The sequence below is a fragment of the Malaclemys terrapin genome, chromosome 9 (assembly GCF_027887155.1).
Source record: "Malaclemys terrapin pileata isolate rMalTer1 chromosome 9, rMalTer1.hap1, whole genome shotgun sequence".
NCBI lineage: Eukaryota > Metazoa > Chordata > Testudines > Emydidae > Malaclemys > Malaclemys terrapin.
The window spans coordinates 43,086,632-43,113,334 of NC_071513.1; the positions used below are offsets into that span (position 1 = coordinate 43,086,632).

General features: G+C 47.4%; 1 protein-coding gene across 1 annotated transcript in view; it reads right to left on the reverse strand.

Annotated features, from left to right (window-relative positions):
• Positions 1–6,654: 6,654 nt before the first annotated feature.
• ARHGAP36 (Rho GTPase activating protein 36) overlaps positions 6,655–26,703 on the reverse strand; it is a 100,108-nt gene continuing 80,059 nt past the window's right edge. The window contains exons 8-11 of the mRNA XM_054039642.1: positions 23,004–23,152; positions 20,795–20,971; positions 12,299–12,396; positions 6,655–7,732 (exon numbers count right to left, since the gene is read on the reverse strand). Of these exons, the coding sequence (XP_053895617.1) occupies positions 7,471–7,732; positions 12,299–12,396; positions 20,795–20,971; positions 23,004–23,152 (686 nt within the window). The 3' untranslated portion in view covers positions 6,655–7,470. The remainder of the gene's footprint in view (positions 7,733–12,298; positions 12,397–20,794; positions 20,972–23,003; positions 23,153–26,703) is intronic.

Genomic DNA, 26,703 nt, shown 5'->3' on the forward strand with positions numbered 1-26,703 from the left:
AGAGCGAGTGAAGGACCCCGCTCCATGGGCCCCGAAAAACTCTCGTGGGGGCCCCTGCGAGGCTTGGGGCCTGAGGCAAATTGCCCCACTTCCCCCCCCCGGGGGGGGGGGGTGGACAGGTGAGTACCCAGAGCAGTGTCTGACAGTGACCTTGCCTTGTGATTCCACAGAAGACAAGCTCAGGAGTAATTAGAAGGATAAACTGTGCCTCGCCTTCCTGATGGGCCTGCTCACAGCTTTGTGTGAGCGCTGATTTCCCCTGCACTTCACCCATTAAGAGGGAGATTTGATGGAAATAAACTCTAGCAAGTAAGGTTTACTGGAGGACTACAGCAATATATACAAGAAACCTCAGTGGGAAATAGGGGCTGCTCTTTGGTTACACAACAGGAATGTATCCAAAGCTCTGTATTCTTTTTTCCTTAAAGAGGAGGGTAGAGCTGCTATGTTTTAACTTGAACTTAAACCAGCTGTGTTTTGGTTTTTAAGTATGTGCATGCATCCTGTGCTGTGTCAACACTTCGTGTGACTAGGCAGCATAGCAAGATGTACTGGACTCATGCCATCTATGTGCTTCAGAGATTGTGATACTATTCTAACAGTGCAGCTGATGGAGAGAGTGCAACATGAACATTTAGAAACTCAGCATGCTGCATTACTTGTATTGCATAGCAGATGAAATTCCATCTTCTAAGTGTTGCAGTCTTGTATAGGGGAATGTGAATAGAGGTTAGAGGATGAATGGGGCAAATTCTGCACTGATTTACACCCTCTGCAGCAGTGGGACTGGTCAAAGTACACACCTGGCCACTGGTACCTGCTTCCTCTCAAAATCCATCTGTATGATCATGCCATTTAATAATGGGATGAGGGCTTAAAACTGAACTGCATGGAGATTTGAAATCCCATGGCACTTTCTGTAAGAGTAGATGCATTTCTGAAAAAGGGAGAGGGAAGGCTGAGGGAGAGGTCAGCAGTACAGATGGTGCATGCAGAAGCATTAAATACTGGATGATCAAATCTTTTTCACGTGTAACTTATTTACGTAAGTCTCCTTACTTAATTTATAAGTGCTTCTCACATTTAACTGAAAATGGGTTTACTTTTTAAGCACTCATGTAATTAGGCATTTTTGCCACTTGAGAGCACCAGAATACGTTATTATGTTCCTACTAATTCAGGCACCACACACACCGCTCCAATCTCATACAGGCAGACAGGAAGACTTCTTTAAATGAATGGGTTTTTAAATCAAATTAAACTTGAAAATGAACCCAATCATTTCAGTATGCCTTGTATTGTATTTTTTTTTTTAAATTAATTTTAGTTCCACGCTGTCCCCTCTTGACAGGATGAAAGCTAACAGTTTAGCAGCTGCATATACTGACTCCTGGGGAAGGTGTGGAGAGAGGGTAGGCTTTGGGCAGTCAAGAAGCAGTTCAAGCTTCTGGCAGGATGGGAATGAATCTCCCCTTTCTCCCCCTTGTGGATGTGGCGAGGCAACTTTATTTGGGGGAAGGGAGACTTGTTTCCATGCTAAGGTTAGGCCTGAGGCCCACTGGGGTCTTCCAGTTAGGGTTACTAAAAGGCTCCCTGAGCTGGGGTTAGAGTTACTAATGGTAGGGGTTCCTGGACTAGGGTTTATGGTTACTAAGGGTTGGCCTCCTGTGGCTAAAGTTAGCATTACTAAGGGTAGGGATTCCCAGGGTAAGATTAGGCCTATGGCCACTAGGGAGCCTCAATGCAGGGTTAGGGTTGCTAAGGGGAATCCACCCCAGATTAAGGCAACACGTGGGGTCGCTAGATCTGCCTGGGCTAGGGATACGAAGGGTAGGGGTCCCCAGGGTATATGTAGGCTTTGAGCTGGTAGGGATCCTTGGGTTAGAGTTTTGGTGACTAAGGGTAGCGGTCAAGTTACTAAGGGTAGGGATTCCTGGGGTAGAGTTAGGCCTGAGGCTCATTAGTAACCCAAGCTGGGGTACCCCAAGGAAAGGTTTCCCCAGGCTAAGATTAGGCTTGAATAGGGGATGGGGCTAGAAGGTTGGCGGTCATCTCTTGAGGTAGCTTGTGCTGGGGGGCAAGGTTAGAAGGTTGGCCAAGTTTCTGTGGAGCAGTGGGGGTGGGGCTAGCAGGCAGTTCCTGAGAGGGGTTGTGTTTGGCATTGGGGTCAGTTGGTTGGTGGGCGACACGAGACAGTTTGCACAAAGGGGGCAGGCCTAGGGGGTTGGCGTGCAGCTCCTGAGTTGGCTGGTAGAGTTGGTGTTGGCAGGCAGCTCCTGAAGTTGCTGGTGCAGTGGGACAACGTTAGGGGGTTGGCAGGCTGCAGCTGATGTGACTTGCGCTAGGGACCTCGGGCCGCTAGGGGCCTCGGGCCACTAGGGATTCCTTGCCTAAAATTGGGGTTCTAAGGATAGGGATCCCCAGTCTAGAATTACACCTGTGGCAGCAGAGATCCTCAAAATAGGGTCAGGGTTACTAATGGTAGTCCTCTCTAGGCCAGGGTCATACCTGGCAACAGTATAGCTCCCCGAGCTACAGTTAGAGCTACTAAAGTTAGGGCTCCCTGGGCTCAGGTTAGGGTTACCAAGGGTAGGGGTCACTAGGCTGTGGCCAGTAGGGTTTGTGGTGCTATGGTTAGGTTTACTAAGGGTAGGACACCCTGGACTAGGGTTAGAGTTACTTAGCATAGACCCCTAGGAGCTAGATTTAGGCCTCAGATCAGTAGGGTTTCCCTAATTAGTATTACGGTTATTAAGGCCAGGGATCCCCAGCTTAAGAGTAGGACTATAGCCAGTAGTGACACTCCTGCTAGGGTTAGGGTTACAAATTGTAGGCCTCTCTAGAGTAGGGTTACACCTGGGGTCTGTATGATTCCCCAGGCTAGGGTTAGCCTTACCAAGGGTAGTGTTCCTCTGCTTAGGTTACCAAGTGTAGGGATCCCTGGCCTATGGTAAGGTCTGGGCCCCATAGGGCTCCCAGCACTAGAGTTAGGGTTATTAAGGATAGGGCTCCACAGGCTAGGATTAGGCCTGTGGCCAGGAGGGATCCTCAAGCTAAGGTTAGTGTTACTAACGGCAGGCCTCTGTGGGCTACAGCTACGGCTGAGGTCACCAAGCCTCCCCGGGCTAGGGTTAACATTACTAAGGGTAAAGGTTTCCATCTTATGTTTAGGTCTTGAGCCTAAAAGAATCCCCTGGACTAGAGTTAGGGTGACAAGGTAGGGTTCCCCGGGCCAGGGTTAGGGTGACAAAGGCTATGAGTCTCTGGGCTAGGGTTAGGCCTCAGGTCAGTAGGGCTTCGCACCCTAGGGTTTGGGTAACTATGGGTAAGATTCCCAGGGCTAGGATTGGGTTTATTATGGGTAGGGGTCCTTGTGCTAGAGTTAGGCCTGGAGCCAGCTGGGCTCCCCAGGTTAGGATTATAATTACTAAGGGTAGGGGCCCTACAGTCAGGCTCCCTGGGCTAGGGTTATGGTTACTAAGAATAGGTATCGGGTCAGTAGGGATTCCCAACCTAGGGTTAGACTTACTCAGGGTTGGGCTCTGCAGGCTGGGTTTAGATCTGGGGCCAGTAGTGTTTCCCAGGCTAGGATTAAGCTTGGGCCCAGTAAGGATTCTCAATCTAGAGTGAGGGTTACTAGAGGAGTAGGGTCTCTCTAGGCTAGGGCTATGCTTGGGGTCACTAGAACTTGCCACACTAGGGTTAGGATGACTAAGGGTAGAGATCCCTGGCCTAGGATTAGGCTTTTGGCCAGTATGGATCCTCAAGATAGGGATAGGGTTACTAATGGTAGGCCTCTCTAGGCTAGGGTTACACCTGGGGTCAGTAGGGCTCCGCAACCTAGAGTTAGGGTTACTAAGGGTAGGCTTCTGTGGGCTAAGTTTAGGCCTGGGACTAGGACAAGGAGACACCCTTATGGAAATGCCCTTTCTCTCGGGGAAGGTTCACTGGGTCCACACAGTCACAGCTCAACCATTCCACTTCCCAGAGCTTGTTACTCAGCAACAAGCTCATACATCTCCTTTATGTGGCAATCAAGTATCAGCCACCTCATTTTACAAATAAGATAACTGAGAAATTGAACAAGTTCATTTCTAGCAGAGCTAAGAATAAAGTCGAGCCACTTTGCTTCCACGCTGCCCCTCACACAGAATCTGAATATGCTGCCTGTAACTGCTGCTCTTCCCACTACATCACATGCCTCTCCCTTCCAGAGCTGGGAATACAGGCCAAAATGTCTTATTCCTATTCCTGCTTGAACCACAAGACCACAGCCGTCTCAGACAGCTGAGAATTAAACAGAGTCCTTAGTTCAAGGAGTCTACAGAGAGAGAGGGGTGTGTGTGTGTGTGTGTGTGTGTCTGCTCTGCTCTAGCGGCTGCTCCACAAAGAAGGTTACTGTAGCTCAAGTAGTAACACTCTTGCTGAGAATATAGAAGTGCAGTGCCTGGTGGTGACACATGGTAAAACTCCTGTTAAAAAAGGAGTTTGTATGAATTAAACAGAGAGAATGTCCTTAAACATTTTGTACTCTGTAGATTATGGCATAGTGAACAAACACAAGTGTTCCCAATTTCAGACATTTTTCATATGTTCCAGTGCCTTCTGTCACACGTTGGCAAATCTGAAGATTGAGAAGTATAATAGCAAAGCCTCTAATAAAATGAGGGCCACTTTTCTTGAGCACAGCTCTGGTCAGCTTCAGTTCCATTGTTAAAAATGGGAAATGGTAGCCATCTTTACTAGGGGCACCATCCTTCTGTCTCCCCTCACTTTCCTTCTCCCCCTCCCCACCCCATGAAGTAGTAACCACCATTACTGGCTGCTTCAATCCCACTGTAAATTATGGAAAATGGTACCTATTCTGAGTAAAGGAAAATGTGACTATAATGGACTATAAGGAAAATAGGGGGGGAAATGTTACCTTTTATTCCAGTCTAATTACTATAAATATATATTTGAGGATAATTGGCAATGAGTTTTAATTAGATGGAAATTGTGAATGACACAAACCCGCCATTTGTTAGCAAAAGGGTTATGAAAAAAGGGCAGAGGCTGAAAAACATCTCAAAGTTTCCATTTTAATTATTATTAATTTGTAATTAACTCAAACAGATGTAGTTGAAAATGCTCAGAAAATTCAGTCTTTACCCACAATTCATGAGCCGTAAATTTGGGGGAGATACATTGCATTCTCCATACAAAACAAAGAGGTTGAAATCTTGCTTCAAATGAAAAACTGGATCTAATCTTAACACAGAGGTGCTACTATGCCTTTATAAAATGTTAAAGTTACTATTTTTGGTTGCATATATATTTATTTATTTTGAAAATCCAGCCAAAAGAGTTCCCATCCAAAGCTCTGGAGATGCTTACAACACATTTACAGACACAATAACCTGAGAGTTACAAAGCATCATCCAGAGCAGCACCACTTCTCCTTCCTAACTTTGTCTAACCCCTGGCCCGCTACGTTGTGTGGCCTGTCTAGCTGAAAATCCCAGTGCACTTTCCTCCGAGACGAACGTGGCTTTAGCTGCCTCTGCTTACCCCTGTGCCCATCCCATCCAATGAGCTTTGCAATATGCCTTGGAAGGTCAACAGGTTGGGACTACTGAGGACCTTGTCAGTGAGTGATCTGAAGGAAAGAGGCCCTAGCAGACAGTGCACTCCTTTTATAAGGTAGGGTTACCATTCGTCCGGATTTACCCGGACATGTCCTCCTTTTTGTGCTAAAAATAGCGTCCGGGGGGAATTTGTAAATCACTCAAAATGTCCGGGATTTCCCCCCTCCCCGGCAGAGCAGAGCGAGCGGCTGGGAGGGCTGCAGGAAAGTCACGGGCTGGACTCCGGAGCAGCTGTAGAGGAGCTCCTCCTCCTCCCCCCTCCCTCCCTGCATTCTGAGCCGGCAGCTCCTCCCCGGCAGCCCCGCTCCAGCAGCACTGTGCAGGGCCAGGGACCAGGTTGTGTGTTGTGCTGGGGAGCGCAGCCACGTGTCCGGCTCGCACAGAGCCCAACACCCTGTTCTGAGCAGCAGGGTAAGGGGGCCAGGGGGCAGGAGAAGGGGCAGGGAGGTTCTGGAGGGGGCAGTCAAGAAACGGGGGGGGGGGGTCGGGAGTTCAGGGGGGGGCTTTTTGGGGGGAGTGGAGAAAGTTTTGGGCAGTCAGGGTACAGGTAGGGGGGTAGGGTCCTGGGGGGCAGTTGGGGGGGTCTTAGGAGGGGGCAGTTAGGGGACAAGGAACAGGGAGTCTTAGGTAGGGGGTGGGGTTCTGGAGGGCAGTTAGGAGCAGGGGTCCCAGGAGGGGGCAGTCAGGGGACAAGGAGCGGGGGGATGGGGGGCTGGGAGTTCTGGGGGGGAGCTGTCAGGGGGCAGGAGTGGGGAGAGGGATCGGAGCATTCAGGGGACAGGGAGCAGAGGGGTTTAGATGGGTTGGGAGTTTGGGGGGGGCTGTCAGGGGGTGGGGAGTGGTTGGATGGGGCGTGGGAGTCCCAGGGGTCTGTCTGGGGGTGGGGGTGTGGATAAGGGTTGGGGCAGTCAGGGGACAAGAGGCAGGGAGGCTTAGATAGGGGGTGGAGTCCTGGGGGGCAGTTAGGGGCAGGGGTCCCAGGAGGGGGCAGTCAGGGGACAAGGAACGGGGGGAGGGTTGGGGGTTCTGGGGGGGCGGGAAGTGGGAGGGGCAGGGGCGGGGCTCCTCCCATCCTCTTTTTTGCTTGCTGAAATATGGTAACCCTATATAAGGGTCCAGCTCAAGGGCCTCTGCTAGTGGCAGCACAGCATGGGCAGCAATGCCTTTCAGGTAGGCAGCTCCAAGCAGGTCAGGGCTTTATAGGCCAAAACCAACACCTTAAACTCCACCCACAAACCAACAGGCAGATCCTGGAGCACAGGAAACTTGAGCTGCCACTACATGCACTGCTCACGTTAGCAAACAGGCGCCATATTCTGCACCAGCTTAGGTTTCTTGATAGATGAAAATGCAGCACCAAGGCATTTTAGGCTTGCTACCAGCAGCAGGCACAAACTGCCATCATGCCTCACAGACACACAAACTGTGCTTTCCCTGCCATTGCGCGCACACTGCCTCCTGAACACACACGCGCACAGAGCTTTGTGATATGCTAACTCTCCAGCAGACTTTAACAAACAAGAATTTTACAGAAGACCCTTTAAATAACTCTACATGTTCTGTATGTTCTTGCTAATCATTGGCGAGGCCAGACAGGAATTCAGCTTAATGTATCCTTAGGTCTTATCTACATTGGCAAAAATCAGAATGTAATTCCCTAGGGCAGCAACAGTGAGAGTACTAATGTAGACAGGGCTCCTACATGTGTAGCATTATCTGGTCTAGCTCTGCTATATGGCAGTGAAACATCTGTGCAATTTATACTAGTGCCTCCCACCTGGGGAGCTGCACTGATATGAATTAGAAGGCTGATAACTGTGAATGGAGAAGTCCCCTCAGAGATTTATGCTTCCCAAGATGTCCCTACTCTTTCCTGGGTGACCAAGTCTCTCTTTTTGTGGTGGACAAGTTGCCCTGTTTGGTACGTATTAAAAGTGAGGGTGGAGCTTGGGCTGCCCTGGGTCTGCCTATTCTCAATATGCAGGTTTAGAAATGAGACGTGGCTGTACAGATGCGAGGAAACCTGACCACTTGCCAGCATGCAGTTTTGGCTGGCCAGTAGGGAGCGAGGATGCTTCTCTGTAGATGTATCACTGTCTGTGCTTCTAGGAGAAAAGAGAAACTGTGGGTGACCTTTCAAACCACTCAGACCTTCAAGCAAGTTTCAGAAAGGCTGTCAGGAGTGGCTCCAAGCAGTGGGCTGTCTCCTCCGACTGGGCAGGCTCAGTCAGATGGCACAGCTCATATGGGGCACTGGCAAAGCTTGCTGCTACCCCTTACTGACTAGCCTGCTTGACTGTTTTTATCTTTGATGTTGTGGTGCTGTTCAGCACTTTTTGGACCATTGAACTTTCCGACTCCATCCCACCGTGGTCCAGGGGTCGGGCTCACTCACCAAGCACCCCCACTTTAACCAGCAAGGCGGCAGCGATGACTACAGACAAATGCACCCAAAGACATATGCACACACAAACACAGAGCCAGACGCGCTCATGCAGTGCTGACACACGTGCGTGCACACACACACACACACACAAACTGAGAGGCAGACACAGGCCTAGGCAAACACACAGGCCCCGCTGCATGTATACTGCAAGGAGAATAGCTTGTATAGGCATACTGACTTTATATAAAATACACATATTTAAAATCGATTTCATCTTGATGAGCTATTCTTCTTTCTGTCACTATATAGGTTTCAGATAACAAGCTGTTTGACCTAGAGACCAGTTCCAAAATAGACACTTTCCTGTAATTGCCTTGTTTGCAAGAAGAATCAGAGCATTTGTCTGTTTTTTAGAATAACAGAGAAGAAACTGCAGATGACTAAATTTATCTTAAGTATGAATTCATTTTAATTTTGCTGATGAATTAATGTATTGTTCAGCGACTAGTTCTGTTGCTAGGGTTTTCCTGTTCGCTATTTTTATAAATGTTTGTATATTGAACTTTCACTCAATAAAACCAAAAGTTGTCTCACCTGTCTGAATTTTCAGTATTTCGGGAGAGTTTGAGACCAACAGTCTCTGTGATAAGCAACCACCAGATATTTTTTAGATTGCTGGCTAAGTTGGACTTTCCCAATTGATGCTTGCTAACGCTGTCCTAATTCAAACTTGACTAGACCAGCTAACATGATGTCAAACTGGGCCTTGCTTCTGGTTTGTCCGAAGACCAGAAGGAGAGGTGCAGCAAGCGGAATTTATATACCAGAAGATCCAAGGGAAGTCCAAGGAGCATTACCTTTCCAGTCAACAAGCTCCCTAAAGGCAGGCTAACCTTGCTGAACATCCATGACTGGCCTCCTTGGGGAGAGGAAGTTATGGCATCAACAGCCAGGCCATGCCAGCCTTGGATCAGCCTCCGTACCCCGAAGAAGGCCTACTAGCCAGGAGCACTCAGCCAGCAGATCATCACTCTCTGGCTGCTTGACTGCAGCTTCAGCTCCTGCTCTAGGAGATTCCAGAAGATAGTGAGAGCTAGAGGTTTGGAACCCCAGTGATCATAAGTATCTTATTTTTCTTTTCTTAAAAAAAAAAAATCTTTTGTTTCTTATTAACTGGGAGGCATCCCAGCATTTTAATTTTCTTTATTTTTAGAGTATGAAGGTGGACATGTGACTGTATGCCTGTGTTTAATCACCCATAAAGCCCACACAGGGAAAACCCCAGAAAGAAAAGTTCCCAGCTTTCAACAGTCCTAAATATTGTCTCACAAACACGCTCATGAAAGTGTGTTCTGTGTCGAAAGGTCCTAAGAAACTTGAGGTGGTCATCTGTAATTTCTGGTAAATAATTGTCAAACTTCTGCTTTTCACAAGTATGCTGCTAAAGTCTGTATTATAACATTTTGGGAGAAGTGAGGGGGCATGGAGGGGAGAACTTAAGTCTAAAAATGATTCCTTATAATTGGCTTTGAAGTTGTGGTTTGGACATTAGATAATAATTTGGTTTCAGTATTAAGAGGTTGAAGCTGCTTTAAGTTATAGATTTCATTGACATTGGTGAAATTCTTTAGTTGGAATTTATAACCAAGTGGACAGCCATCTCTCAGATTCTTTTGTCGACTTTATAAGCATTGATTGTTTTTGTTATTAATGTGATGATTTAACTAATTTGATGCTTGCACACCAATCCAATATAGAGACTAACTTGTTTGGGTTGTTGAATTGATCATGATTTGATAGCCGCTTTATTTTTAAGTTAATTTAATATTTATTAATAATAGCTTAGGTATGGTGATACGTTTTCTTGGTCTGATTTTAGTTTAAGCATTTTAATAAAGTGTATAAAATTGATGCAGTCACATTTCTTTTAGTAAGCCATACGGGTTGAGAATCTTTGAGGCCCTGGGTGGATAGCAGCCTGTCAACCTAAAAATACCTGAGCTAACTGGCCTATGAGTCTCACAACACATAGACACAAGCAGACACAGGTACTGGTGCATGGGTAAACGGGATGAGCTTGGTAATTATAGGCCTGTCAGCCTGACATCGATCCCAGGCAAGATAATGGAGCAGCTGATGTGGGACTTGATTAATAAAGAATTCAAGGAGGGTATTATAATTAATGCCAATCAACATGGATTTATGGAAAATAGATCCTGTCAAACTAAGGTGATATCTTTTTTTGATGAAAATTACAAATTTGAATGGTAAAGGTAATAGTTAATATACTTAGACTTCTGTAGGGCATTTGATTTCTACCATATGACATTTTGATTAAAAAACTAAAATAATATCAAATTAACTTGACACAAATTAAATGGATTAAAAGATAGCTAATTGATAGGTCTCAAAATGAATTGTAAACAAGGAATCGTCATCGAGCGGGTGTGTTACAGGTGGGGTCCTGCAGAGATCAGTTCCTGGCCCTACGCTATTTAACATTTTTATTGATGCCCTGGAAGATAACATAAAATCATCACTGATAAAATTTCCAGATGGCACAAAGATTGGGGTGGGTGGTAAATAATGAAGAGGACAGGTCACTGACACAGAGCGAACTGGATCACTTAGTAAGATGGGCAGAAGCAAACAATGTGTGTTCTAAAACAGCTAAATGTAAGTGTATCCATCTACACAAAGATTGTAGGCATCTCTACATGATGGGGGATTCTATCCTGGGAAGCAATGACTCCAAAAAAGATTTGGGGGGTCGTGGTGCATAATCAGCTGAACATGAGCTCCTAGTGCTATGCTGTGACCAAAAGGGCTAATGTGATCCTGGGATGCATAAACAGGGGAATCTCGAGTAGGAGCAGAGAGGTTATTTTACCTCCTAATTGGCACTGGTGCGGCCGGTCGATGCTGGAATCCTGTGTCCAGTTCTGGTACTGACAATTCAAGATGGATGTTGATAAATTGGAGAGGGGTCAGAGAAAAGCCACAAGAATGATTAAGCAAATATACCTTATAGTAATAGTCTCAAGGAGTTCAATCTATTTAGTTTAACAAAGAGAAGGTTAAAGAGTGACTTGATCACAGTCTATAAGTATTTACATAGGGAACAAATATTTAATAATGGGCTGTCCAATCTAGTACAGAGAGGTAAAACACAATCCAATGCCTGGAAGTTAAAGTTAGGCAAATTCAGACTGGAAATAAAGCATACATTTTTAATGGCGAGAGAAATTAACCATTGGGACAATTTAACAATGGTCATGGTTGATTCTCTATCACTGGCAATTTTTAAATTAAGTTTGGATGTTTTTCTAGGAATAATCTGATAGAAGTTCTCTGGCCTATGTTATCCAGCTGGTCAGACTAGATGATCACAGTGGTCTCTTCTGGCCTTGGAATCTAGAAATCTATGAATGTATACACAGAGGCACAGATGCCCGCACATACACAAATACAGGCACAAACACACAAACACAGTCTACGTATGCATACACAGCCAAACTCAAAGGCACAAGCATGATTCACACAGGTGCACATAGACACTGTCAGGTGCACACGCACGTAGGCATAGGCAGACAGTAACAGGTGCATGCATGCAGGCACAGACAACATCCAGGAAGGTAGTTTGGAATGGGTTTGTGGAAGGAGTTGGAGAGGGAATGGGTAGCAGAGCCTGGGCTCCAGCCCATGCTCAGACATCTATACTGCAATTTTATAGCCCCGCAGCCCGAGCTCCGCAAGCCTGAGTCAGCTGACATGGCCAGCCACAGATGTTTTATTGCAGTGTAGATGTACCTTGAAAGGAATGGAGTCAGGAGGGCTGAGTGAGGCACTGTAGGTGCATGCCTCAGAGAGACATTGGGAGCAGAGGAATATTTGGGAGGGGGAGCAAACAGAAGATGGGAGGAATTTTTGTGGGGGGATGAAGAGGGCAGCTTTTAGGGCAGGAAGGAGGGAATGGCCTGGGGAAGATGGAGGGGGAATGTGCTGTTTGAGGGGGACAGGAAGAAGTAGGGGTAGGGAATGTTTTGGCGAGAAGGAGGGGCCTGGGGGACAAAAGACTGGGAATTCAGAGGGAGGGGGCAGAAAGGGCTGTTGGGGAGGAGGGAGAGAGTGAGGGAGGCAGGAAAGAGAACAGAAGGAATAATTTGCAAAATTGTCACTGATGATGTGAATTTGCTGCCATTTTGCAAAAAGCTTGGTTTCTGCAAAGCTAATGGCCAGGCACCCCAGCAGCAGCACTTCAAATTCTTTCTTGACAAGGACTTACAGAGTGGTGTTGAATTTCCTGCGTAAGAGATAGTCAATGACATCAGGCTCTGTCTGAAACAGCCTCCTTAGGATGTCATGCTGCACCTCTGAAGACACCTGCAAGAGTCACAGAGACAGGTAAATATGGCACCTGCTCCTCTAAGAGGAAAAACAAGCAGAAACAACTAAGCCACTGCCCTCCAAACACACAAGAGTTTGATGCAAGGCCTAAAGACTTGTGCTGTTTACCCACAAACACAATGCACTGACTTTACATGGATATATTACTTCACACTTTTCCTAGCGAGTTTGAGCAGAGAACAAGGCTGCGTTGTCAAACTGGGAGCTTACTCTGCAGGGATTTCTAGACAATGGGCAAAGTGGGCAGTAAAGAATTGATCACTGAACTAGTAGGACTGACCAGTGTGGTCCCAGAGCACCATGGGCCCAAACTAATTCTATTGTTGTGGTTGCACTTTCCAGCACATCTTCCTGAAGCCATGGCTTCTGGGAGATTTCAAAAGGCCTTCTGGGAGCCCATATGAATTGTGGGAGAAGATGTCAAACTCCCATAAGTCCATAGGACACTCACATAAGACCCTAGCAATAGGTATAATTTCTCAGTCTTTGTCTCAAAATAAAGGCCAGGAAGATGGCTCAACTTGCACGCCTTGTCACCCAGAGAGATTCCTGCTGGGGCTTTGAAGTCATCGCCAGGTATCTGTGGTTCTGCAGCATGGTGGCGGAGGAGATTGCTGCAGGACTTGTGGAGAGCCAGAGAGTGAGACCAGCAGTGAAGGGAGTTATTGTTGCAACTCCACCCCCACACCTCCTCATGGAGCAGTTTATGTTGTACCGCACTCCAGGATGGGAGTCACTGAGGCAGTGATGCTCTGCTTAGGGATCTGCCCCTTGACCACAACTGGAAGGACTGAGCTGTGGAAACTCGCTTCCCCAGACAGGTCCTCCTGGGTGCTGCTGTCATGGAAATTTGCATTTAGAGCTGGATGGAGGCTAGTAAATTCAGATTGAATTCAGCAAATCGTTTCGAGCAGTAAAAAAATGGAAATCTTTTTCAAAAAAGTCAAACATTTCATTTCAGCCATTTTGAAATGAAATGTTTGGACTTACAATATAAAAACAGAATTTTGTTTAGAAATTTAATTTATTTTGTAAAAAACAAAAACAAAACAAAAAATGAAGAAAAAATTGTTTGGAGTCAAACAAAATGTTTTGTTCAAACTGAAATGATTTTTTTTTTCAGTTTTCTCATTTCAGTGAGAGAAACCAAAAATAAATGCAGTTTTTGTTTGAACCAAACTGAAATATTTTCAGGATTATTTGGTTTGGCCTCCTGAGCCAAAAAAAAAAAAAAAAAAATCAATTTGCTCAGCTCTAGTTGCATGGCATTACATAGAAGTAGCCCAAAATCATGAAATCACGGAAGGCCAATAAAAAGTCTTTGAGGGATTTAAATAACTGGGCTTCCCAATCTGTATTGCACTAGAGACTGAACTCATGTGCCCTTTCTGTGCCTGCAAAGAGAGAAACCCAGGAGTACATGGCCAAGAAGGGTACTATTTAGTGACGCAGGCCTCAATGAATCATCACAGCAGGTTCCTGAGCATGTACATAGAGTACGAGACCAAGTGCATGATACCAAAATTATTAAAAATGGGCTGAGACTGGAACTGTTTTCCCATAGCACAACATTAATGGGGTCTTCATCGCTGCTTCTGCCATGACCGATGAAGCCATTCCCAGATTACATACCCTGTGGCGCTGCAGATTCACTTATATGCACAGCTGGTGTGGGATGCTGAAAGTCAAGTGGAGATGGCTGAGCTGTAACAGTTCAGGGACTCATGTGGTGATTGATACATCTTCCTATTGCATCATATGTGTTAAAATAAAGGTGAGCTGGAGTCAGGAGCCAACCACACTTGATGCAGTTGATAAGCAGCAAAAAGACAAGCCATGTCCCCTAAGACTTATTTCTAACTGGCAGAGCCTGCATTTGGCATGCAGCCCAATTAGAAACACTGTGTGCACTTGGGAACTGGGGATGGAGCATACTGATCACTGAGGTACAGGTACAAGTTACCTCCAGTTGCTATTACAGCTCATTGCTTGTTGTGTTGTTGTGGGTTTTTCCTTATGTATTAGATGCAACCTTTTTTACATTTTCCCCTTGATTTGATGTTTAAGAGGAGGAAACTGATGGGTGGGCTCATACTTTTGCTATATAGATACCTTTCCCCTGCCTAGCCTGGTCATGTCCCTACATACCATGTTTCATCATCTAGTCAGTGGCCAGCCTTTAGGTTGAACTGACCTTGGTTGTGCTTGGATTATTTTCTTTGTCACCCTTTCATTTGTTTGTCTTCAGCAGTGTCCTCACCATCATAATTTTGTCAATTGTAGCCAATCCAGTACCTTGATTTCACTTCCTACTCTCCTTCTAACTTCTTCATTTGTCTTTAAATTGTTCCACTTTACACCCGCCATCTTTCAAAGAACTCATCTCGACTGCCTTTCTGATGTCTTTTTATTTAATGATGCTGCTTCCAGACCAGTGAGTAACCCTGTTAGCACACTGGTTTGATACATTTTCACTTTGGAACCAAACAGAATGTTTTCATCAATCCATAAATTTAATCAGTTCAGCACTTGTAGCTAAGACACATTGCCTTTTAACTTCATCCTTGATGGAACCCTTGGTGGAGTGACCACGCTTCCTCGATACACATAGCATTCTACTTGTTCTGCGACATCACCACTGCTACCTTTCAACACTTTATCTGTTACCCTTTTTCCAAGATACAACCACTTCATCTTCTTGGCATTTATTGTACGTCCACAAGGACTACAACAATTTTCCAAGGGAGCAAAGAGTATTATCATTAATTCAAATGTGTCTGCCAGTTGTACAATGTCATCTGGATAAGCAAAGGAGCTTAATTCTAGATCCTCCAATGTCACACCCTCCCACTCATCTAACATTCTTACTGTGCAGTTAAAGAACATGATGAAAAGCAGTGATGATTCCATGCCCCCTTGTCTTACACCAAACTTTGACTTAAACCAGCTTCTTAATTCTTACAACACTACAGGACTCTTTGTACCTAACATTTATAATTGCAATTATCTTATCTGGAGCTCCATATGATTTTGCTACTTTCCATAATGCCTTCGTATGATTGATGTCCTCTTCACCCAGAGATATATTTTCTGAATATACTTTATTATACAAACCCAAACACATAGGGCTGCGTGTCTTAGAGATGCCGATTGTTTTCCCTGTCCCTATGCAGAAGTGGAATGCCTTTGGAATAGGTGTGAGTAAGCTAGAGAGCAGGTGACAGCTCCGCCTGTATTATTGATACAAGCACATGTGCAGAAGCTAGTTGCTATGACAGTTGCATTGTCATCTCCTTTTGAGCCTTTAGGTAGTTTCCTCTGACCCTGTCTGTCCTCATGGGTCATCTCTTTCTTGGTCCTGAAATAGTCCATCATAAGTTCTTTCTTTGTGCCTGAATCTGTGCTGTCTTTCAAAAGCAGTCCTGATTTTCTCACTGAGCTGGAACATTTCATCAAAGTTATTTCATGTCACTTTGCAGAGCCTGGAAATGATCTTCGCCGATTTTCATAGTTTTCAAAGAATTTAAGGCCAGAAGGGACTATTGGATCATCTAGTCTGCCCTCCTGTATATCACAGGCTATCAAATTTCACCCAAATGTGAGAGATACCCAGGTGATCCCAGTAGGTGATCCGCACCCCATATTGCAAAGGAAAGTGGGGAAAAAACAAGGTCCCTGTCTCTCTGACCTGGGGGGGAATTTCTTCCCAAATAGAAACCTGGCCATCAGTTTGACCCTGAGCATGCGAGCAAGGCACACCAGCCAAACACTTAGAAAGAGAATTCTCTGTACCAGCTCAGAGCACTGCTCCGCCCTGTCTGGTATCCCATCTGCAGCTATGGAGAATGTTTGATGCTTCAGAGGAAGGTGAAAAAAACCAAACCCCAGAACAGATCTGGCCAATTCTGCAGTGGGGGGTGTACAGGGAGAAATTCTGGGATGATTCTCTGGCCTGTGCCTGCAGGAGCTCAGACTAATGGCCAAGAGGGTCCCTTCTGGCCCATCTGTGAATGAGGATAGTGCTAGGGTTACCATTCGTCCGGATTTACCCGGACATGTCCTCCTTTTGTGTGCTAAAAATAGCGTCCGGGGGGAATTTGTAAAGCACTCACAATGTCCGGGATTTCCCCCTCCCCCGGCAGAGCGAGCGGCTGGGAGGGCTGCAGGAAAGTCCCGGGCTGGACTCCGGAGCAGCTTCCTCCTCCCACCCCACCCCCCTGCATTCTGAGCCGGCCGGCAGCTCCTCCTCCTGCAGCCCGCTCCGGCAACCCTGTGCAGGGCCAGGGACCGGGATTTGTGTTGTGCTGGGGAGCTCAGCCATGTGTCCGGCTGGCACAGAGCCCAACACCCTGTTCTGAGCAGCAGGGTAAGGGGGGGCAGGAGAAGGGACAGGGAGGTTCTGGAGGGGGCAGTCAAGAAACGGGGGGGGGCTTTTGGAGGGGAGTGGAGAAAGTTTTGGGCAGTCAGGGTACAGGTAGGGGGTAGGGTCCTGGGGGGCAGTTGGGGGGGGGTCTTAGGAGGGGGCAGTTAGGGGACAAGGAACAGGGAGTCTTAGGTAGGGGGTGGGGTTCTGGAGGGCAGTTAGGAGCAGGGGTCCCAGGAGGGGGCAGTCAGGGGACAAGGAGCGGGGGGGTGGGGGGCTGGGAGTTCTGGGGGGGGCTGTCAGGGGGCAGGAGTGGGGAGAGGGATCGGAGCAGTCAGGGGACAGGGAGCAGAGGGGTTTAGATGGGTTGGGAGTTCTGGGGGGGCTGTCAGGGGGCAGGAGTGGGGAGAGGGATCGGAGCAGTCAGGGGACAGGGAGCAGAGGGGTTTAGATGGGTTGGGAGTTCTGGGGGGGGCTGTCAGGGGGCAGGAGTGCGGAGAGGGATCGGAGCAGTCAGGGGACAGGGAGCAGAGAGGTTTAGATGGGTTGGGAGTTCTGGGGGGGCTGTCAGGGGGCAGGAGTGGGGAGAGGGATCGGAGCAGTCGGGACAGGGAGCAGAGGGGTTTAGATGGGTTGGGAGTTCTGGGGGGGGCTGTCAGGGGGCAGGAGTGCGGAGAGGGATCGGAGCAGTCAGGGGACAGGGAGCAGAGGGGTTTAGATGGGTCAGGAGTTCTGGGGGGGAGCTGTCAGGGGGCAGGAGTGCGGAGAGGGATCGGAGCAGTCAGGGGACATGGAGCAGAGGGGTTTAGATGGGTTGGGAGTTCTGGGGGGGCTGTCAGGGGGTGGGGAGTGGTTGGATGGGGCGTGGGAGTCCCAGGGGTCTGTCTGGGGGTGGGGGTGTGGATAAGGGTTGGGGCAGTCAGGGGACAAGAGGCAAGGAGGCTTAGATAGGGAGTGGAGTCCCGGGGGGCAGTTAGGGGCAGGGGTCCCAGGAGGGGGCAGTCAGGGGACAAGGAACCGGGGGGAGGGTTGAGGGTTCTGGGGGGGCGGGAAGTGGGAGGGGCAGGGGCGGGGCTAGGGCGGGGCTCCTCCCGTCCTCTTTTTTGCTTGTTGAAATATGGTAACCCTAGATAGTGCAGGTCCCTCTCCCAGGGAGCTGGCACTGCTTGGCAGGGCAGTGCAATGGGGCTGAACCCTTGGCCCTGCCACTCCTCTCCCATATCCGGGTGACTTTGTCTCAGAAAGTGGTAAGAGGCGAGCAGTTCCTGTCACAGGGCCTGCTCTGTGATTGGCCTTTGCATGATCTGCCGAAGCTGAGAGGGGAGGGGAAAGAGGGAGAGAGTTCCTTGTGCGACCTTCTGCCCCACATTCCCCTGCCAGAGCCAATCACGATGTGGCCCAGAATATCAACACAAGCGTAAGGGGACTGTTTTCCCCTTACTAACATTCAGTGGGGGTGTTTTGGTTGGCTAGCTCCCAATACTAAAAGAATGGGGAGAGGCCAATGCTCTAGGTCAGCCTGATTGACAGGGCAGGCAGGCTAATCAGGGTGGGTCCCGTCCGCCATGTGAGCTGGAATTGCCTGGATCAGACAGAGTGGGTCCGAGCTAAGGAGAGAGCAGGGGCCCAAGCTGACCTAGGGAACAGGGCTGTGCCAGCCAGAGGGCCCAGAAAAGCAGCCCAGGAAGCAGGTCAGACCTGGGTAGGGTGACCAGATGTCTGTCCCGATATTTAACCCTTTGCCCCGCAGTTTTCAGGTATTTAAAAGGGTGTCATAAGGAGGAGGGAGAAAACTTGTTCACCTTAGCCTCTAAGGATAGAACTAGAAGCAATGGGTTTAAACTGCAGCAAGGGAGGTCTAGGTTGGACATTAGGAAAAAGTTCCTAACTGTCAGGGTGGTTAAACACTGGAATAAATTGCCTAGGGAGGTTGTGGAATCTCCATCTCTGGAGATATTTAAGAGTAGGTTAGATAAATGTCTATCAGGGATGGTCTAGACAGTATTTGGTCCTGCCATGCGGGCAGGGGACTGGACTCGATGACCTCTCGAGGTCCCTTCCAGTCCTAGAATCTATGAATCTATGAATCCCGATCAACGTACAATCGGGATGCCATTTGTCCCGATATTCAGGTAAGGAGGCGAGTGGGAGGGAGACACTGACCCTGTGGGTGCTCTGGGGCTGGAGCACCCACAGGGGAAAATTGCAGCCAAGCTCCCCCCCCCTCGCCTCCTTCTCCCCCTCCTCCCCAGTGCACCGCGTCCCCGCTTCTCCCTCCCTCCAGCGCTTCCTGCCGCCTAACAGCTGTTTGGCGGTGCTTGGCACTTTCCAGGAGGGCGGGGGAGGAGAGGGGACATGGTGCACTCAGGGGAGGAGGCGGAGAAGAGGCAGGGCAGGGGCGGGGACTTGGGAGAAGGGGATGGAATGGGGGCGGGGCAGGGGCGGGAAGAGGCAGGGGGTGGGTGAGCACCCACCCATCAGAGGGGAAGTCGGCGCCGGAGGGGTGAGTGGCAGGCGGGGTGGTGAGGAGGTGAGCGGCGGGTGAGCAAGTGGGCGGGGAGGTGAGTGGTGGGTGGGGGGACTGAGGAGGGACGCAGCAAGCCAGCTTCAGGCCGGGGATGAGGAAGGGCACGGGGAGGGGGCGGGACCTGGGGCAAAGTGGGGATGGAGCCTGGGAGGCGCGAGGGTGGACTGTGGGCGGGGCTGACGGCACCCCAACGTGTCCTGATATTTCAGTGTGGTGATCTGTTCACCCTAGAGCTGGGAGCAGAGTCACAGAAGCAGCCCACAGAGCAGACCCTGTGCTGGGAGCAGGGCTGCAGCCACATAGCCAGAGACACAGCCCAGGGAGAGCAGATCCTGTGCTGGGAGCAGAGCTGCAGCCACAGAGCCAGAGGGACCAGAGAAGCAGCCCAGGGGGCTGGAGGCAGAGCAGCAGCATCAGTGCTGAGGCAGAGTGGAGCTAGAACAGTGGAGCTGGGGCTGGAGCTGGAGCAGTCTGAAGCTGGGTGCGGTGAGCAACTGGGACCAGCCAAGGAGGGACCCTGGGCAAAGGGCCTAGCACAGAAAGACACCCCCAGCCAAGGGTCCTTGCAGGCCAGACGGGGAAGGGGAGCTTAACCCAACGGGGGGCTGACACTGGGAAGAAGGGTCCCACCACCCAAAGCCCGGAGGTGTGTGGCCACCACCAGAGCGTGTGTCCAAACTGCAGCGTCTCTGCAGCACAGCCAGGGCCTGAGTAGGAGCCTGGGACCTACAAGGAACAGACTGTGAACAGCCCTGACATTCCAGAGACACTGTTTGTAATGTTCCCTGCCACAGAGCAGGGTGATGTGTTTTCCTTTAATCTTTCCCATTTTTCCTTATTCTTTTTTAAATTAATTGTTGATTAAATAACTTGTATTTGCTTCAATTGTATGAAATGATCAGTGGGTCAGGGAAGTGTCCAGTGCGGAAAGAGCACCCTGCAGTGGGGACATCCTAGTCCTTGTCCTAGTTGACCACAGCAGGGTTGGGGGTTGAGCCCCCCAGGAATCCTGGGCCCAGCCTTGTCGGGGTTACAAGTAGGGTGACCAGATGTCCAGATTTTATAGGGACAGTCCTGATTTTTGGGTCTTTTTCTTATATAGGCTCCTATTACCCCCCACCCCTGTCCCGATTTTTCACATTTGCTGTCTGGTCACCCTAGTTATGAGGACTCTGCCAGACAGGAGAGTGGAAGGGGAGTCCTCAAGGGCAGGGAGGCCTCTGGGTAAAGGAAGTGGGAGCGAGGACTCAGATCCTTCTGCTAGCCCATTTCACTGGGATAGTGCAGAAGCCAGGAAAGTTCCCCACAATAGCGGGACCATTCCCCCACTTACTTAATGAACAAATCAAGTCTCTGAGGCCAGTTACAAAGCTCTCTACTAAGAAGGCAGGCTGTGGCCACTGCCCTGCTCCACTGCCATGACAGGAGACTGCAAAGAGGAGGGGAAGATTAAGAAATTTCATTGTAAATGCCTCTTTCCCTACCATGAACAAAGCTTCATAGTTCTCAATTAAACTCTGGAGCACGAGGATGATAGAAGCGCTGTTTTCAATTTCCACGGCATGGGCACTGGGGTCTCTCTCCAGAAGCTTCTCTCTTTGCAGCAGGTTGGGGCCAAAAATTGTAGCCAAATTTGAGGCTGTCATTTTATTTCCAAGAATCTAACAACCAAACACAGAAATTAGTGTCAGATATCGACCCAGTAACACAACTCGCTCCAGGTGCTCTCCCTCGCCCCATGACTGAGGCGAAAGGAAGGCTGCTGAGTACCACTTCCCGGGAGAAGAACAGGGTTGGTTCATAGCATGGTGAGATGCTCCTTCTCCACTCTAGTCCCTGCTACCCTGTGAGCAAAGACTCTATCTGCCATTGTGCTTCCACTAAATCAGCAACCAGGCCAAGGAGAATTTTCTGAGTTGGCTTGCAGTGTCTGAAAGCTCCCTCCCTCCCACCTTCTATAAGCATCAGTCCGACCTTTCTACCTGTCCCACCCATGCTGGGATCTCAGTTTCACAGCTCAAATAATAAAGTAACAAATAACATTTCCATAGTCCGTTCCATACCAAGACACTCTACAGCAGGGGTAGGCAACCTTTCAGAAGTGGTGTGCCGACTCTTCATTTATTCACTCTAATTAAAGGTTTCGCGTGCCAGTAATACATGTTAACGTTTTTAGAAGGTCTCTTTCTATAAGTCTATAATATATAACTAAACTATTGTTGTATATAAAGTAAATAAGGTTTTTTAAATGTTTAAGAAGCTTCATTTAAAATTAAATTAAAATGCAGAGCCCCCCAGACCGGTGGCCAGGACCTGGGCAGTGTGAGTGCCACTGAAAATCAGCTCGCGTGCCACTTTCGGCACACGTGCCATAGGTTGCCTACCCCTGCTCTACAGCCTATATACAAGAAAAACGTCACCTGCCCTCTCTGAGGTGGAACATGACAGTTGTTAAACAATACACAGAAACAGTATAGAACAGTTCAGGACAGAAAGTAGACAAGGAAGTCATATAATATGTATTATGCTCAATTGTAGCTGCACAGGCAATTTAAGGATGCTGCAGGTAATTCATTTTGCCTACAGCCTCTAAATGGAAATTTAGCCAGGATACCAAGGATACTTTCCCAATTCTTGCATGGGATCTTTAAATGACCACAGATGGTCAGGACTTCAGTTGTGTATCTCATCTGGCATAAAGCACCTCCTGCAGCTATCTTAATGCTGTGCTGACAAGTGGCTCTGTGCTGACACAGCAGGAAGGGTGCTCCTGCCTAGTCACAACACCAAATGCTACTTTGTGTACGTTTTTCTGGGAATTTTTAACCTAACCTCATTTAGCTTGCTAGATCTGACAGGCTCACAGCACAAGGTGGTATGGCTGGAGGAACACCGAGGAGCTGGCATGGCTCATATGTTTTCAGTATGGGGGGAGTCCAGATTTCCATGTTTAGCTTAACCATTTAGAACTATCCCTGAAACTGACTGTTTTCAAACCCCCTATTCCTTGAGCAATGTGAACAGGACTCATGCAGAAGAAGGACTGCAGAGTGCTGGGTGCCGAATAATTAACCAGAGTCCTTCAATTTTGACATATATTGCCATCCAGTATATAGTGCAGGAAACCAGAGGCATAGAAGTACAAGAATAATGCCTTTTGAGGTCATGGCATAATGTGGGAAGGATGTAGCTTATATGGGATCCAATCACAACACAAAGCCACTATTCAGAAAACATGGGAAATCCTTTTAGAACACTGTACTCTGATGCTGCAAAAACTGGAAAAGTAAAGAGGCACAGATCACTGGCAAGCAACTGCCATTGTCCCTCCTATGTTACCATCCCTACAGAAGATGTCAGGGCAGTTCACAGTCTGTTCCTTGTAGGTCCCAGGCATCCTTCTCAGGCCCTAGCTGTGCTGTAGTGGTGCTGCAGGTTGGACACTTGGGGGAGAGGGATAGCTCAGTGGTTTGAGCATTGGCCTGCTAAACCCAGGTTTGTGAGCTCAATTCTTGAGGGGGCCATTTAGGGATCTGGGGCAAAAATCTATCAGGGACAGTACTTGGTCCTGCTGTGAAGGCAGGGGACTGGACTCAATGACCTTTCAAGGTCCCTTCCAGTTCTATGAGATAGGTATATCTCCATATAATAAGATACAGACAGTATGGGTGCACAAGCATTTGAAGCCAGTACCTTTTGTCTTTCTGGACCTGTGGAATCCTGGGCATGCTGTGCCACCTTGTTCAGGAACTGCAATAGCTGGTACAGGGTGTCACTGTTACAGGGAGGTAGGAGGTACACCAGCAGCTGCAGCATGGAGAGCTGGGCCATGCGTTCCATGACTATTCAGAGAAAAATGAGCAATTTAAGTTAGACCAGCGACTGACAAAACAGCCTGAATGTTCCAGACATTTCACTCTCACGTCAGATTTCCTAAGCAGCCAAACAAGCAGCATATCTGTTGTTTACCAGTTTAGAAACAGGAACCCAGGCTTTCCCATAGACAGGTGATCCCATAACTGCCCTCTGCAGGTTTTCATTCACCTTCCTGTTAGAGACAGGAGACTGAACTGGATCCAGTCTGTCAATTTCTCTCTTCTTCTGTGCCTAAGAAAGCAGTCTGGGGGTGAGAATCCTGCGGTTCTGAGGACCATCATTCTCAGCAGGATGATTCCTACAACACTGATTGTTAAAACTCACAGGAAGAGACAGTCGTAAGATAACTGAAAACTCATATTGCCAGTCCCTTATTGCCTCCACTAAGATTAATATGAACTGTCCCATATTGTGAGCGCCTCTTTCCTCTCCACACAGTTTCAGTATCTTGCCAGTAACAAGCATTTTTAACACCAGAAATAACCTGTCTGTCCAACTTTCCACCCATCCCTTCTATACTTCAGCTGTGCTCCAACCACCTCGCGGCTAAGCAGCCATAGCTCCTAACATTCTGATTGGTCAAGTGGGCTCATTTAAACAACCTGCATTTCAATACAGTCAAATTTCAGGCCATACAGCTAGGCACAAGGAATGTAGGTCACACTTACAGGAGGAGGGACTGTGCCTGGAAAGTGGTGACTCTGAAAATGACTCAGGGATCATGGTGGAGAACCAACTAACCATGAGCTCCAGTGCAATGCAGTGGCTAAGAGGGCTAATGTGAAACTTATCTTTATAAATATGGACATGTCAAACAGGAGTAGCTCTATATGCAGCACTGGTGAGATTGATTCTGGATACTGGGTCCAGTTCTGGTGTCCACGCTTCAAAAAGGATGTTGCAAAATTGAAAAGGTTCAGAAAAGGACCCACAAGAAAGATTTGAGATCTGGACAAGCCTCACAATGAGAGACTAAAGAACCTCAATCTATTTGGTTTATCATAGCAAAAAGTCCAGAGGCAACTTGATAATTTGTCTGTAAGTAGTTACAATGGGAGAAGATTTCTGACAGAAGAGAGCTCTTCAATCTAGCAGACAAAGGCAGAAGAAGATCCAACAGCTGGAAGCTAAATCTAGATAAATTCAGGCTAGAGATAATATTTTAACCATTAAGGCACTTAACCATTGGAACAACTTCACTAGGGATGTGGTGTATTCTCCATCCCTTGGAGTCTTTGAATAAAGATTCACTGTCTCCTTCTAAAAAATATATGGTACTCTAGCTCAACTACCAGATATGGGCTTGATGTAGGAATCACCGGATGAATTGATTTGGCCTATGTTATGCAGGAAGTCAGACTAGATGACTGTGATGGTCCCTTTGGGCCTTAAAATGTATGCATTGATGATGTCAGTGACACTACTTATATGCTTAAAGTTACGTATATGCTTAAGTATTTGTTAGATCAGGCCCCTAGGGTCTGATCCAGACCCCATAAAAGTCAATGGTAAAATGATCAGTGATTTCAATGGGAGTAGGATCAGGCTCTTAGCCTTTAGGGAAGGCTGTTGGTGCAGAGTGGGAGGAACCAGCATTATGGGCTCTATAAGTCTGCACAGAGGAGTTTTCTGCTCCTTTCTTTTTTGTTCTCTCAGTGACACATTGTTTTGTCTTTTGCAGCTTTTTTTGGTCAATAATTTTTTTCTTTTTCAACCTTTCATCCATGCCTACGATGGTGTCTGCCTGCTTATTCCAGCCAGCTGGTGGTCTGATGACTCAGGCTGCTAATTCTTCTACGACACTTCAAAGATTTTTAATGATGGCTTGAATTTCACCTTTTATAAACCTTATCTTCAATAAGTGTCTTTTGCATCTTCTTCGATGTACAGGCTGTTTACTCAGAGCTAAACTCCATACTGGAGAAGACAGATACATCTTCCTGCTGCTTATTTTATCTGACATTTAAGAAGACCCTGTTGCCTTCTTTTGCCTTTTTTTCCCCTCCTCTTTTTTAAGAGGAAACATTCTGCCTTCTGCTGTTCTGCAGCACTTCTGATCTGGAGATCAATACTCCTCTGTTCCATTTATTCTTGAATATAACGCCTTTGTAAATAACATAGCAAGAAGGGAGAAACTGCTCTCTGTCTCTTCACAGGGCTGCCCGGTGTCACAGGATGCTCACTCCTCTCCAGGTCTTTCATTTACCACAGAACTTGTCAAATGCCATGCATTTTTGAGAGACAGTCATCTTTTCTTCCTCCTCCCCCTTCCCAGGAGCTCTGGGGAAGGTGTATTGAGCTAAAACCCAGAGACCATGAGTTTTAGTCTCTGCTGTGCCACTGACTGTTAGGATTTCTGTGTGTTTTACAATCCTCATTAACCAAGGCTTCATGCCACTATCTTAGTTATGCAGTTATGCATTTTACATTTATTCAATAATCTGTTTTCACTTAAAATTGTCTAAACCAAAAAGATTAAAAAGCTAACAAGATATTAGGATGCATAAGGGATGGGATGGTGAGTAATACGCAGAATATTAGAATGCCTCTATATAGGGTGGCCTCATTTGCATATTGCATGCAGTATTGGTCACCCTGTGTCCATAAGAAGCTTAGAGAATTAAGATCAAATGTATCAAAAACTCTCAGTTGAAGAGAGGCTGAAAAGATTGGGATTGTTACCTTAGAAAGGAAATGAATCAAAGGATACATGATAAAAGTATATAAAATACTGACTGGTCTAGATATAGCAGGTTGCAAAATTTGCCTGTATCACAAAACCAGACCAAGGGGACAATAATGAAAATGAAGGATGGAAAATTAAAAACCACTAAAAGGACAGACTTTTTCACATATGTGATTAATCTGTGGAGTTCGCTGCCACAGGAAGTCATTGAGGCCATAATTTAACATGATTAAAAAAGAAGTGAACATTTATATGGACAACAGGAATATCAAGAGTTACCATAATTAATGTCAACAAGTTTTGGAAGGAAAATTAAATCTCATGCTTCAGAGTTTAAACCAATCTCTTACTATTAGGGATCAAAATGAGAGCTCCATGGGGCGGATTATCTCACATCTGCTTACTTGAGGGTCCTTACACCTTCCTCCGTAGCAGCAGGTGGTTGATCTCTGTCAGAGACAGGATACTGAATGATATGGATCCTAGGTCTGATCCAGTCAGGCAGTTCCTATCTTGCTAAAGTAGGTAAGTTTCTAGCCTTTGTGGCTGCAAAGAAAACCTGGAAAATATGACCTGAATGCAGGCAAAAGGCTCAGAGACCAGAAGGCAAAGGAAAACCAATAGTCAGTATTGTTTAGAAATCTCCTGATTTTTAAGCCAATCTCGTGATTTTTGAGTGATTGGGGTTGATGATTCAGTGGGGATGCAGGTGTCAGAGTCTGTCCAAATGGGCCCAGTATAGTCAGAGGGCCTTTGCCACCCCAATAGCTAGGACCCAACAAAATTCACGATCCATTTTGGTCAATTTCATGACCATAAGATTTTAAAAAT